Source organism: Trichomycterus rosablanca, chromosome 19 (assembly GCF_030014385.1).
Source record: "Trichomycterus rosablanca isolate fTriRos1 chromosome 19, fTriRos1.hap1, whole genome shotgun sequence".
Taxonomy (NCBI): Eukaryota; Metazoa; Chordata; class Actinopteri; order Siluriformes; family Trichomycteridae; genus Trichomycterus; species Trichomycterus rosablanca.
Window position 1 is genome coordinate 14,620,887 of NC_086006.1, and position 14,782 is coordinate 14,635,668.

Sequence of the window (14,782 nt, forward strand, 5' to 3'; positions counted from 1 at the left end):
TTACGGTAAAGGCAAGGCAGGTTTATTTGTATAGCACTTTTCATACACAGTGGCAATTCAAAGTGTTGTACATAAGGAAAAAAAATAAAAGCATTAAAACATTCCTCAGATCTAGAACCTCAGAAAGACTTCTAAGAGCGTCTGGCGATACTGGTTAAAAAAAAGCACGACGTGAACATGACTATAATAGTATCGGTATAAATATATCAGTTAAAATAATGTACATATATCAGTTAAAATAATATATAAATATATCAATTATAATAATATATAAATATATCAGTTAAAAAATGAATATATTAATAAACCCATATCTTCCTGCAAATTGTATTTGGGATACAACTTCAGACTTTGAAAAAAAGGGTTGGTAATAACTGCATATAATGATTTTACTTTAAATGTAAAGTCAACTAAAATGTCATCTAAGCTCTTCCGTTTTAATTTAGATTATTATTAGTTATTAAATGGAATAATCTTGATAACATAAAGTGTTATTGTCATTAAAAGGAATTCCACATTATAATGATAGTACACCACCTGTAATTTACACTCAGTATCAGACCATTCTGATGTATCATTTCTAAATAAAGACTTTTTTGTCACATTTCTATTATTTTCACTCTAAACTGTTATTAAAATTCTCTCATTATTATTAGAGATTATATGCGCACATCTTCACAAACAATGTGGGGGCTGATTTGATTGAGCATTTTGAAGTGGAGGCTTGCTTGACCGCTCCAGTAAATGCTGAAAAGTGTACCACAGCGGCCCCTACTGCTCAGGTGCGACGCATTTGTAGGAGTCGGGATGCATTTGTGAGAAAATCTGACACTAAATGACACGCGCCAGAACAGTGCCAAAAGTCACGTGATTCACAAACGGCATTTGCGGAACAGCGTTTGTATTTGTCAAACGTGTTCTATTTGTTTGTGAAGTGCAGTATGTTAGAAAACAGCTGTGCATTTATTTGAAAGTCACATATGCATTTGCAACAGTGGTGTTTTGTATTTGTAAATCACACTGTGTGCGCGTTAGATAGTCGTGTTTTTTATTTGTAGATCGTGTTGTGTTTGTTTGCAAATAGTGTTTTTTATTTGTAGATCGTGTTGTGTTTGTTTGCAAATCGAATCTTATTTACAGAATTCTTTCTGTTTGTTTGCGAAGTTTTGGCACTAAATTAGCTCCATACTCAGGCCATTCAGACCAATGGGCTGAGGTGGCACAACCTGCTAGCATACCAGCTAACACCTTCCTCCATGTACCAAACACAGTTAAATTGTCACTTACAAGCCTGAATTTGCAAATAACACTTGTACATCTTTATACAAATTAAAAATCTATTAGAATTTTTTAACAATTGAAAAGAACTTTGTTTACTGCCCTGCATTCGTCGAATTACCTAAGAATTTATACAGCCTTCTTCTCTGCAGCCTTTTTGAACGTCTAGAATGATGTAAAATGCTATCTATGTAGAGAGCTTACTTATACTAACTTATGGTCAAAATATGGTTATAGGCCTTGCCTTGTGCTCAGGGTCACGGTGCATTCACATGAGAAGCATTTTGCGCTTTGCTCATCGTGAGCCTCGTGATCCGCTGGCATTTGCCAAACCCAGACTCGTCCATCAGACTGCCAGATAGAGAAGTGTGATTCAGTACATCACAGATCACATTCCACTGCTCCAGAGTCCTGTGGCAATATGCTTTACACCACTCTGATGCTTGGTTGTGTGCTTGGTGATTTAAGGCTTGCAAGCAGCTGCTTGGCCGTGCCATGAAGCTCCTGACACAGTTTTTGTGTTGATGTTAATGCCAGAGAAGGTTTGGAACTTATTGAGTCATTGAGTTATTGAGTCAGCAGAGCTTTGGTGACTTACGTGCACTTATATGCACTCAGCACTGTAACTTTATAAGTTGCTGTGGTTCCTAAATTCTTCCAATTTTCAATAATACCACTCATGGCTGATCGTGGAATATCTAGAAGGGAAGAAATTTGCAACAGTGGCATCCTATAACAATACCATGCTCAGTGAGCTCTTTGAGACTAAATGACAATGAGACAATGAGACTAAATGAAACACCTGAATTCAATGATAAAGAGGTGTGTCCCAATATATTTTTTTCATATAGTGTACGTCATGTGCCATACCAGTGAAAATACATGAGATTTAAGCACAGTGAACAAGTAAAACATAGATATGACAAACCCCTTTTAGACTGAGCAAAAGAAACATCTGGAGCCGGTACTTTGAGGTTTATCTTAATTGATTGTTTTAAACTCTATGTAAATATTGCATCCATTTCAGTTACATAACATGTTTCTGCTAGTTTGTAATTAGCTTTACCGCTCTGAGAGATCTGTAATTGTAATGACCTACTTTGCTTACATTTAAAGTCTTGAGTACTATATGATGGGGATCAGTGTTTGCTGAGTCAGATTTTTTTGTACTGTTTTGTACCTTTTTTGCATCGTTTCATATTATCCCCCAAGGTTTACAATACCCACGCTTGCCGAGAAGGGTTAATGGCTAGCACACTCCTTCTCCTACCAATGTGAAACCGCTGAACACATTTTTTACATTGGCAAGGGACATATTTCTGCCCTGAGCATTGTTTGTAGCTGTTAGGTGATGATTCCTTTTCTGACTTTACCTCTCTCAGACATAGTCAATTGGGTCTGTTGAGCACATGACCTGGCCAGCCACTAGAATCTGCTCACAGTGGTGGTGGGATAGTATGTTAGATTGCAGCACCGCCAAAAAGACAACCCAAAGCATTAGGTTTGTTTAATTGGGGAGCTGGCATCAGTTCATTGGTGGTATAGAGGTGCTCCAAATCGCCTACAGATATTGGAAGCTAATTAGTGATGGCAGCTTCTACTTACAATCTACTGACCATCAACTGACAATTTCACATCCATGAAAACTATTATAACAATTATATGATGCTGTACCAACTTGCTGTGCAGGATTTATTGATTTTGGGTATAAGCCTTATTAAGGACTGGCATACAACATTCAGCCCTGCTTACTTGCTATTTGTGTAAATAAGCCTGTTCCCCACCTCCATCTGCACATATGGAACTTTTAAACAAGTGCCCATTCATAAATAGGTATGATTTCACTGCAACACCCAATACGTTTTTTTTTTTTTTTTTTATTCCAAAACCTTTATTTGAGCATCAGGCTCAAAAATATTTAAATTTCTGTGTCATAGCTGAAACCTTGAAACCTTTAAAACCTTTAAAAGCTTGCTGCAGCTAAATTTTACGTGTGAAATTGGCATCAATAGAAATAACCTGGTTGTCTTTGTACGTCATCCCATCTATCTAGATGGCAGTGGGGGTCAGATATTTCACTAGATGATGTGTTAGGAAAAAACAACAAATACTAACTAAATTAAAAAGTATTTTGGCTTTCTGTAATTAAGCAATTTTTTTCTTCCCCTCTTTAGACATCCCAGTTGGAGAAGTGAGGACCATCCAACAGAGCGATCACGAACAGGAAGCGAGTCATCGCAACCAGGCAACACAAGCAGAGGTTCCTCTTGACTATTTTCAGTAGTATTATAATAACATCAATATTCTAGTGTAATCTAATACATTAGAATTCATATTACATTCAAAAAGTATTTAAACCCCTTGACTTTTTGCACATTTTATTGTGTTGTGATTTTTACCCATCAATCTACACTTTGTCTTTCAGAGTGAAGAAAACATGTTTTAGAGGGTTTTTCAATAAATTCACAACAAAATAAACTGTCGGAGGATCTAAATAGGGAAGTCAGGGGGTCTAAATACTTTCTGATTCCACTGTATATTACATCATGCTACATATGTTACTTTATTAATGCTCCCAGACTACTCCAGTCATGTCTTATCTCTTACCTCATACTTGGTCATGTCTACCTTCACTTTAAAAATATTGCAAGGCCTGTTGGGTAAAGATTTTACTGGTGCTTCAAAGTAGGAACAGCAGTTAAAGTAGGAACAGTTTCTAAACTATTACATGTATTTACCTGAAAATAGCGAACAAAAAAAATATTTAATGTTTTACCTTGTCAACTTTATTTGTATAAATAAATAGTCATTCCTAATTTGATGCCTACAACACATTCCAAAAACATTAGGACAGTGGCAAATTAATACCAGGATTGTTGTTAAATAAATATGTAGAACAGATAATGCTGTCATTGTTGGAATATAAAATGAGCTTAATGTAAAGACTAAATTGACGAGCAAGGATATGTCAAGGTTTAGGGAAAAACTGCCTAAAAATAAACCAACAGTTTACAACAATATTATTGCCAGCTGCAAAGAAATAAAAAAAAATTAAAAAGGTCTTTTAATGCCTGCATTTCAAAACATGAATTCACTATTCATAAAATGCCATCCCTCAGACAACACTGTGCTAAAATACTACATGCTTCTGAAATGAATATAACCACATAGACTTGACTGCAACACTTACACTGCCTTCCAGTTCCTGCTTGTTTCACCAAGACAGGGCCAATACACATTATGCATGTGTTTATAGTAAGAGAGTGCAGGTGCTAGACTGACCTGTCTCCAGTCCATCCCTGTCTCATATGTTGAAGTGTTATATCATGCAGTAAAAAAAAAGTAAAAAAATAAATAAATAAAAAAGTCCTGTAAACTACTAAGGTGATGTAACAGTGTAGGGGATGTAGCCATTTAATTTAGAATGGATTGAGTGCATATAAACCAATTAAATAGTAAATCCTATTTATTTAAAGTATCCTACAGGACACCCAAGAAGGATGGGTCCCTGCTGAGTCTGGTTCCTCTCAAGGTTTCTTCCTGTAATTTTAAGGGAGTTTTTCCTTGCCACTGTCGCCCTCGGCTTGCTCAACAGGGGTTTTTGGGCTGTTGGTCCTGGATTCTGTAAAGTTGCTTTGAGACAATGTCTATTGTAAAAAGCACTATATACATTTGACTTGACGACTTAAAAATGCTTTCCATTACTTTTTGGAAATCACTGCTGTCTGATTTTATTTAAATGTTTTCTACTAGCCGCTCAGGTGGCGCAGCGGTAAAAAGACACGCGCTGCAACCAGGGCTGGATTTCGAAGGAGCGTCGTTTCGAATCCAGCTCTGCCTTCACGGTCGAGGCTGGGCGGCTATGGACAACGATTGGCCTGTTGTCCGGGTGGGGGGCGGGACTTGAGACCGTAGGGGATGCTCTCTCAGGAACGGGGCGGTTGCGCCCTCTGCTGGCTGGTTGGTGGCGCCTGTATGGAGACGGGAGGGGGTGCGGCGGAGTGTGTGATCCTCCGTGCACAGTACTCTGCCACGCTACACTCGTCAAATGTGGGTGATAAGACGGTCGATTGGCTGTGCACGTTTCGGAGGAGGCGTGGAACGGCTTCTTCAGCCCCAATCAGGAGCAGGAATCCGCACTAATGAGAGGATGATAGATGGGATGAAATTGGACGCGCTAAATAAAAAATAAAAAATAAAAAAAAATGTTTTCTACTGTCCCAACAGTTTTTGGAATTGGGATTGTATGATTAACACATCCTGTCATGATTTGGAAAGTGGAAAAAACCGGAATACCTTGTTTGGGGCAGACTTACGGAAAGCATGCCAGACTTCTCACAGAAATAAAGACTCCTAGAATCCTAGAGCTGTGCAGTACCAATACTATCTTCTGCATTATCACAGTAAAGGCAAAACCACTCATCTGACAATAATACATTTCTTTCTGTCACCTACAGTACAGTGATAAAAGAATGTAACCCTGTCATAGTCGAGTGGAGTCGAGTAAAGGTTGTTTTTGGTCAGCTCTGCTTTATATGTTTGGGACATGCAGTTCCCACTGTACAGTCCTTTATTAAACACTTGCAGTAATTCCGGCCTTTCTTTATTAGCCACAGACTATTAAATGCAGCAGTAAGATCTAGCCTTGAGCAATGACTTTCAGCTGCATTATCCCTGATTTTTTTAGATGTGAACCATTGGTTACAGACCTGTTTCAATGTCTGTGACACACAAGCATACTTTTCATACCTTTTTCTTCAAATTCAGCCCATCACTTGATAACTTGACAATTTATGGTCAACATTTATTCTACACTTAACAATAAGGCACTGTCATTTTTTAGACTACCTATTGTCCAGGATGCTTAGTCAAAAGTATTATTTAAAATAGAACTCTTAACTTTTTTTCAATCCAGGCTCACGGCGTCGGGACAGTGATCGTTCTACAGATAACGAGGTTTTCAGTGGACGTAGTGAGGAGCCACCTTCTCCTGGAAGCTATACCCCGTCATCCAAGCAGGAGGGGCCTTCCCTTAAGGTGGTCCCAGCTCCACCTCCTAAAGAAAATGCCTGGGCAAAGAGAAGTTCCATCGGCATGAGCTCCAGCACAAGTGATGCAAAACCTCCTGCTACCAGAAGGTCAGGGTCCAAACACACCAATTACCTTCCAAACCAAAAAACATTCCAAACCGTGTCCAGCATAACATTGCCAGGTGCTTATTTTACTTATATCAGCATAGTGCATATTTTGCATAAAACCATACTAGATAGATAAATAATTTCCAGCATGATATATTGGTCATTTTGTTTTTGTTAGTTTACTATTTTTAATATATTTACGTAAAGAATTTAAAGTAACTGAAAGTAAATTACCTTTTTACTATGTTTTTAAAACAAATACAGTGGATTTAAAAAGTATTTGTGCCTCTTGGTGTCTCCTACCTTGTGGTTTTAATTTTAAATGTACATATACAGTTTCAATTGGAACTATTTAACCCCCAAAGAAAATAAGGATTTACAGGGTTTTTTTCCTGCAAAGCTACATTTTGCTTTAAATGAAGTCAGTTGAATGAAACAGCAATGTACTTACATCTACTGCTAGTCTATATGACCTAAAGTTGGGTTACAACATGATTTATCAATTGTGAACTCAATATCTACACTTTATTTGCCTAAGCCACGATGTGTAATATAAACACCATTCAAAGATTCAAGTGCTGAAGGTGTCTAACAACCATGGTGAAAACTAAGGAGCTATCACAAAAGTTGAAAGAGGAGATCACTTCATTGCACTAAAAGGGCAATGGGTATAGGATGTTTTTCAAGGCTTTGAACTTTCCTAGAGACACCATTGGGAGTATTGTCTGGAAATTTTAAACATATTGCACATCAGCATACCTACCTGGCCCTGGGGAAAAGTCTAAAAGTTCATTTAGAGTCCTAAGCAATTAGGACAACAAAGAAAAACCTCTGAGCTACTCTCTTATTGCTCTTATTCATAAAATGATTTAGAACATTTGCTATGGCACTCCAAACTGTGGTCAAGTGCAACTAATTTGCTTTAATTATCCTTAACATGTCTAAAACTCAAATGGAATTTACCTGTTGCAATTCGAATGAACTGAAAATAGTTTGAAAGGGCATTAATCTGGGTCGGGGCGGCACAGTGGCTAGCACTGTCACCTCACAGCAGGTCCTGGGTTTGATTCCCAGGTGGAACAGTCCGGGTCCTTTCTGTGTGGTGTTTGCATGTTCTTCCCGTGTCTGCGTGGGTTTCCCACAGGAAAAAGACATGCAAGTGAGGTAAATTGGAGATACAAAATTGTCCATGACTGTGTTTGACATTAAAAACTTGAACTGATGAATCTTGTGTAACGAGTAACTACCTGTTCTGTCATGAATGGAACCAAAGTGTGTATAATGACATTAAAATCCTAATAAAATAAATAACATAAACCTGGGTCTATAAGGGCCCATAGTTTAGAATGCATTGTCAGGATAAAAATCAAGCCATTAAGCTCAAGGGACTGTCTGTAGATCTTTACAAATTATTTTTGGCAAGGCATAGTTTAGGGCAGGGATATAAAAGAATATCTAAAGCTTTGAGTGTTCCTAGGACCGCAGTGGTCTTGATGATTGAAAATGAATCATTCAACAGTTGGCCATCTGGGCAAGAAATAAAGAAACATTGGATGGGGGAGTTAATTCACCAGGACATTGACCCAAAGCATAGAGCCAAAACATCACTCAAGTTGGCACTCCTTGAGTGGCACAGACAAAGTCCATACTTAAAACCCCTCAAACATCTGTGGAGAGAACTGAAGGTGGCAGTTTATAGCTGTTTACTGTCCAATTTGACTTAGCTGTAAAGGATGTGCTCTGAAGGATGGGATAAACTGCCTAAATCCAGATGTGTTATGTATTATATTTATTTATTAAGATTTTAACGTCATGTTTTTTCACACTTTTGTTACATTCATGACAGGACAGGTAACTACTGGTTACACAAGACAACATGCAAAGGACAAACACTGAAAGGACCCAGACCACTCCACCTGGGAATCAAACCCAGGACCTTCTTGCAAAATCCAGATGTGCAAAGCTTGTAGAGATGTATGCACGAAGACTTGCAATTGTATTTACTGCCAAAAGGGCTCCCACAAAGTGTCTGAATACTTCTGTGAACAAGTGATTTTTTAAATTTTTGAATATTTTTAGAAAAAGTCTAAAACATGTTTTTGTCATTTTGAGTAATTAAGTGTAGATTAATAAGTAAAAATGCTGATTATATGCATTAAAATTAGAACCCACAACACTTCATAATGTGCAAAAAGTCAAGGGGTTTGAACACTTTTTATTCTACACACACCTACACTGGTGAAATGTCTTCATGGACAAAAAAGTCATATAAAACTTTTAAAACTTTAAAGTGTTAACATAGCACCACAAGCATCTAATTAACAAATTACTTTTGTATAAATGTTTCCTTTAATTTTTTTAGGTTTAGGCGAAGGCATTGTTTCGTTTGGTTGTGTGTTTGATGTTGCCTCTCCGCAGACTTTCCCCCTGACAATCTGCTTTTTGGAATTCTGTTTGGTTTTAGTTCTTCAAGCTCAGCTGACCAGAAAATTCCCCAGAGAAGCAAAGGTAAGTTATATAAAAACATGCTGGTGTAATCAAACATTAAAGTGTACTAGGGATGTCCCTATTCCATGTATTATTATCTTGATTTTTTATTGTTTAGATTTAAGTATTGATTAATAGCAGTACTGATCTTGAACTGACTTCTACAAGCAAGCAGAGTACAACTGTGTATAATGTTCACATACATGATCTTTGTTTTATTACAAAGTATCACACACTGCCTATGTGATATGTCAGTAGATTAGCAGGGAAAATGTATAAAGTCTGATTTAATACTAATCTTTGAATTGATTTTCAGCTTTTTAGGCCAGTATTGGCCCCAATACCTACACTCATTAATGAATTAGACCTTCCCTGAAAAGCACAGTTGTGGTTGGCACTTTCCATGGAGCTTATTTACAATTAAATAACTTTACACACATTTACATTACATTTTCAGCATTTAGCAGACGCCTTTATCCAAAGCGACTTACACAATGAGCTGAACACGATGAGCAATTGAGGGTTAAGGGCCTTGCTCAGGGGCCCAACAGTGGCAACTTGGTGGTGGTGGTGGTGAGGCTTGAACCGGCAACCTTCTGTTTACTAGTCCAGTACCTTAACCACTGAGCTATCACTGGCCCATCTTGTAACTCAAGAAAGGCTACATTATTTGTAGTATTTTAGAGAAACAGACTCTCCATGTGCAATTAAAGTTCAGTCTGACCAAATAAGCTTTTATAGAACCCCAAATTCTGAACCTACCATCTGCATGTCACATCAGAAAGCAAGATTTTTCAGACCAGGCAGATGTTCATCTCTAGTATCAGTAAGCTTGTGCCCACTGTAGACCACAAATTCGATTGTTGGCAGAATTTTTTCCTTGCTGTTGTAGCCTGCCTTAACATTTGCTGCATTTTTGCTCATCGCGGTTATTTGACTTGCTGTAGCCTTTCAATCACCTACTGGCTGTTTTTGTACATTTGTTTACCTTTTGTACACAAGCAAATGTATACTAGTTATCCAAAAAAAAGTAATCAGTTTCTAACTTAAACTGTCCACCACCAACAGCCACAAAAAGTCACTTCTTTTCTCAGATTTAATTTTTTTCACCACAAATGTTTCATAATAGATGCTAATAAGTCATACAATGGATGTTTTTGTTTAAAATCCAGCTTTTCAAATTGTTTAGATGACAATTAGATGGACTACTGTATGGACAAATGTATTGGGTCACATCTCCTAATCATTGAGTTTCACCAAGTCAGAATAGGTCATTCTAAAGAGCTCAGTGAATCCAGCTGTGGTACTTTAATAGGATGTCACAATTACAAGTCAGTTCACAAAATTTCTTCCCTTCTATATATTCCATGATCAACTGAGTGGTATTATTAAAAAAGCGGAAGCATTTAAGAACCACAGCAACTTAGCCACAAAACGGCAGACCTCGTAAAGTTACAGAGTAGGGTTGCTGAGTGCTGAGGCGCAAAGTGCAAACATTGCTAATGCTGACTCAATAAGTGCAGAATTCCAAACCTCCTGTAGCATTAACAGCAGCACATCAGCATTATCCCTTCATGCAATGGGTTTCCATGGCCAAGCAGCTGCACGCAAGTCTTGTATCATCTAGCATAATTATATATATATATATATTATACATACTCAGACAGACACACACAGTGGATTCACTACATTTTTAGACCCCTTGACTTCTTGTTGTGAAATTGATTTTGAATACGTACATATAATCACCATTTTACCTGTCAATCCGGTGGCTAAGTGGGTAGCACTGTCACCTCACAGCAAGAAGGTCCTGTGTTCGAACCCCAGGTGGGGCGGTCCGGGTCCTTTCTGTGTGGAGTTTGCATGTTCTCCCCGTGTCCGCATGGGTTTCCTCCGGGGGCTCCGGTTTCCTCCCACAGTCCAAAGACATGCAAGTGAGGTGAATTGGAGATACAAAATTGTCCATGACTGTGTTCGATATAACCTTGTGAACTGATAAACTTTGTGTAATGAGTGGCTACCGTTTCTGTCATGAATGTGACCAAAGTGTGTGAAACATGACGTTAAAATCCTAATGTAGGTGCCAAAATGCCCCTAGATAATTTAAAAATTTAACTTTTTTATGTTTAGGTTATATTCATATGTGGATATTGTTTGTATTGGAATAATTTTGTTATTGCTGAATTTGGAAGTCCATATTTGTTTATATTAATCTCTGTTATTTTCTCATGTTTAAGTGATAGCTGTCACTTTAAGAGCTACTGTCATATTTGCTATGCTGGGTGCTAGCGCGCAGGTTGATTTATGATGATTTAGGATGGAGCCAAACGGTTTTCTGACCGTGTCTGGTAATTTAGATTAATTCGTTGTAATAATTAGACGCTGTAGCTGAAGTACGTGCATTTTTAAGTTATTTTATATGTTTATAGTTAAATAAAATTCAACATATAAAGAAAAGTGCAGTCTTTTTTGCTTTTTTTGGGGATCGAGTGGACTAGATATTAGGGAACACGCGTCAGCCAGAGGTCTCCGCATCATCTTAAAACTTTTACGAACTTTGGATCAACATTTTAGTCAGAAAACCTGAACCGCTCCGTGCGGAGGACTTGGACGACAGGAAATCAAGGTTGGGATTAACGAGGATTCTTTCTGAAGTTACGGAGGACAGCGTTACTGAGTGAGTTCCCGGCTAACACAGAACGTTCCCGTAACGTTAGATTTTGGTTCCCCTATGGTTATTTTTAGGGAACCATCCCATAACGTTATGGGAACGTTCTATTTTCGTTAAAAAAATTAGCGCTGTTCCCGGAACGTTCCGGGAACTATGAAACCTAACGTTCTCTCATGGTTTTATGAAAACTAACAGAGAACGTTATCTAAAAGTTGCCTTAAGATTTTCTTTCTTATGTGTTTAAAGTAACGTTCCAGTAACGTTCCCGGAAGGTTTTCTTATGATCTTCAAAGTTTTTTGGTAGGAACTTACCAAAAAAACAGCCTTTTGCTTGAGACGGTCCATGTAGATCAACCTTTACTTACAAGTACCAACTATAAAACTATGAAACCTAACGTTCTCTCATGGTTTTATGAGAACTAACAGAGAACGTTAGTTAAAGCTTGTATAAGGTTTTATTTCTTATGTGTATAAAGTATCGTTCCAGTAACGTTTCCGGAAGGTTTCTAAATTAACCCAGCTAGCACAATCATCTGGCCCAGTTCCCACTTTTCTATCGGCACAGTCGGCCGAGTGTCAGAATCGGCCAGAATCAATGTAGCCAGATCCGGCCCAGTTGTTACCACAGCTGGGTTTGGCTGGTGCTCGTAGAAACGCGTGCGCGCCGACGCTGGTTGTCCGGCTGTGGCCCAGCGTCCAGTCTCTGATTCAGCGGCGGCAGAACGAGCGTCACCATAGCAACAGTGCGACGCGAGCCGTTGAAGAAGAGGACTCGTTCGTTCGTGTGAGGTAAATAAACATTTAATCTCAACAACTTTTTACTTAGTAAAATGTAAGCAGAAAGTATATTAATGAGTTTTGGATTAAGATAGAGAACAATTTGGAAATGGAAACTGTTTATGGTAATGTTATCTAGTGAGTTTCAGGTTAACTGGTAGTCTGAACTGAAACACTTCAGGTAACGTTAGCTAAAAGGCTAACAGTTTCTAGCATTAGACAACAGCTGCTAAATAATTCAAGTTCATTGAATACTGTGGATAACGTAAACTTAAAAGCTACAATAAGCAACAAGAACAACAACAACAATAATAGTAATACAATAATAAGCAACAGACGACCTACCATCTCTGACTACATCCACAAGGTGGACCAACAAAGCAGGTGTGTATAATTTAAGAGTGGATAGTGAGTGGACACGGTATTTGAAAACTCCAGCAGCGATGCTGTGTCTGATCCAGTCATATAAGCACAACACACAGTAACACACCACCAACCACGTCAGTGTCACTGAAGTGCTGAGAATGATCCACCACCTAAATAATACCTGCTCTGAGGTGGTCATGTGGAGGTCCTGACTATTGAAGAATAAGGTAAAAGGGGGCTAACAAAGTATGCAGAGTAACTGATGGACGACAGTGGAACTGTAGACCTACAAAGTGCACCTATAGATAGATAACTTTATTAATCCCATAGGGAAAGTAAATCAGTAAATGGTTAGTAAACTATATGGTTAGTGGAGCTGATAGAAAAAGAGTATACATACAAAGAGGTGGTTTTAATGTTATGGCTGATCGTATATAATTTTATAACCCAAAGATTGTCCCTTGTATTTTTTGTAGATATTGAAGTGTCCACTACCATCACTGAGCCACATTTGCTTATTCACCTCTCATACATGAGTAAAAACTATGAACACTACTCTGCAGCATCTAACAGCCGGTGTAGATCATCAGCCAAGGTCACAAGATCCAGCAAGAAGGTTCTGGGTTCGATCCCCAGGTGGGGCGGTCTGGGTCATTTCTGTGTTGTTTGCATGTTCTCCCCATGTCCGCGTAGGTTTCATCCGGGTGCTCTGGTTTCCTCCCACAGTCCAAAGACATGCAAGTGAGGTGAATTGATGACACTAAATTGTTCATGTGTTTGATATAACCTTGAGAACTGATGAATCTTGTGTTATGAGTAACTACCGTTCCTGTCATGAATGTAACCAAAGTGTAAAACATGAGGTTAAAATCCTAATAAACAAACAAACAGTACTTCTTTATATTGTATATATATATATATAATTTACTTTTATAATTATTATTCTTATATGCAATTATATGTTATTTTCTATGTATAGTATTCATAAAGCTGTCATTTTGGTTCACTTTTGTAATTGGTCTTATTTATAATATTCTGATTATTATTATTATACTACTTGCTGCAATTATCTTAATAAAATACTTTCTACTGCACAATCTGTATTTAATCTGTAGCATCTGTAGTTAATCTGTAGCATAAATCTACTATTTTATCTATGAGGATGTGAAAGGAGAAGAAAACGGTAAATAAATGGTATCGTAGTGTTTCGGGGGCTATTCCGGCCCAGTTATGGGAGAGTCGGCGGAGATCTGGCATCCGGATTTGGGCCAGTGTATTTGGCCCGATTCTGGGCAGTCATTCAAAAAGAGTCAGAGCCGACACGGGCTGCCGGTGTTACCGGAGTGTTATTGCAAGGTTGTCTAAAGTTTTCAATAATTTAAAGGTTAGTACAAGGTTCCCTTAAGGTTTCAATAATTTTAAGGTTACGGGAACGTTAGGGAAACGTTCCCACAACTATAATGCACAACCAAACGGGAACGTTCTATTTCCGTAAAGAAAACTTTCCTGGGGAACCAAAGGGCAACCAAAATGATCCGTTCCCAGAACGTTCTGGGAACCAAAAATTGTTAGCTGGGTTCACCCCAACTCATTTATTAATACGCTAAATTAGCCTAACGTGGAATTAGCATAATCGCTGTGTGGAGTTAACGGAGGGAAAGGACAATACTGTAAACATAAAGGCGTGTTAAAGATACGTAACAAAATGGACAATACGGTTCCGGATTGTAAAAGGAAATCAATAATGACAGAAAAGGCGCTTGATGAGAAAGTGTACCGACTAAAGCAGTTAAGGAAAGCTAAGTTGGGACATCTAACGAACCAAGCCAAGGAGTTAGAGCGCCTAATGGATGATTATGCAAACGTAAACTCCATCAAGCAAACACGTTTTGTAGTGTACCAAGACACTTATAGAGAACTGTGCAATTTGAACACCGAATTGACGCAAACATTGCCTCAAAATGAGTTTGATGATGATCAAGTACGTTTTGCAGAGAAAGTGCATAAGATTCAAGGGTTCATGCACAAAGTGGAAATGTGGATTAAGCACGCTGATGAGCAGTGC

General features: G+C 38.2%; 1 protein-coding gene across 3 annotated transcripts in view; it reads left to right on the forward strand.

The window, feature by feature from the left end:
* Positions 1 to 14,782, forward strand: part of eif4ba (eukaryotic translation initiation factor 4Ba) — a 40,335-nt gene that overhangs the window by 13,990 nt on the left and 11,563 nt on the right. For 2 of the 3 annotated variants that reach the window (XM_063015114.1, XM_063015115.1), the window contains exons 10-12: positions 3,453 to 3,538; positions 6,194 to 6,416; positions 8,881 to 8,924. In XM_063015114.1, the coding sequence (XP_062871184.1) occupies positions 3,453 to 3,538; positions 6,194 to 6,416; positions 8,881 to 8,924 (353 nt within the window). Of the gene's footprint in view, positions 1 to 3,452; positions 3,539 to 6,193; positions 6,417 to 8,880; positions 8,925 to 9,021; positions 9,094 to 14,782 lie in introns of those variants that run through there. The other variant, XM_063015116.1, reaches the window with a different exon arrangement.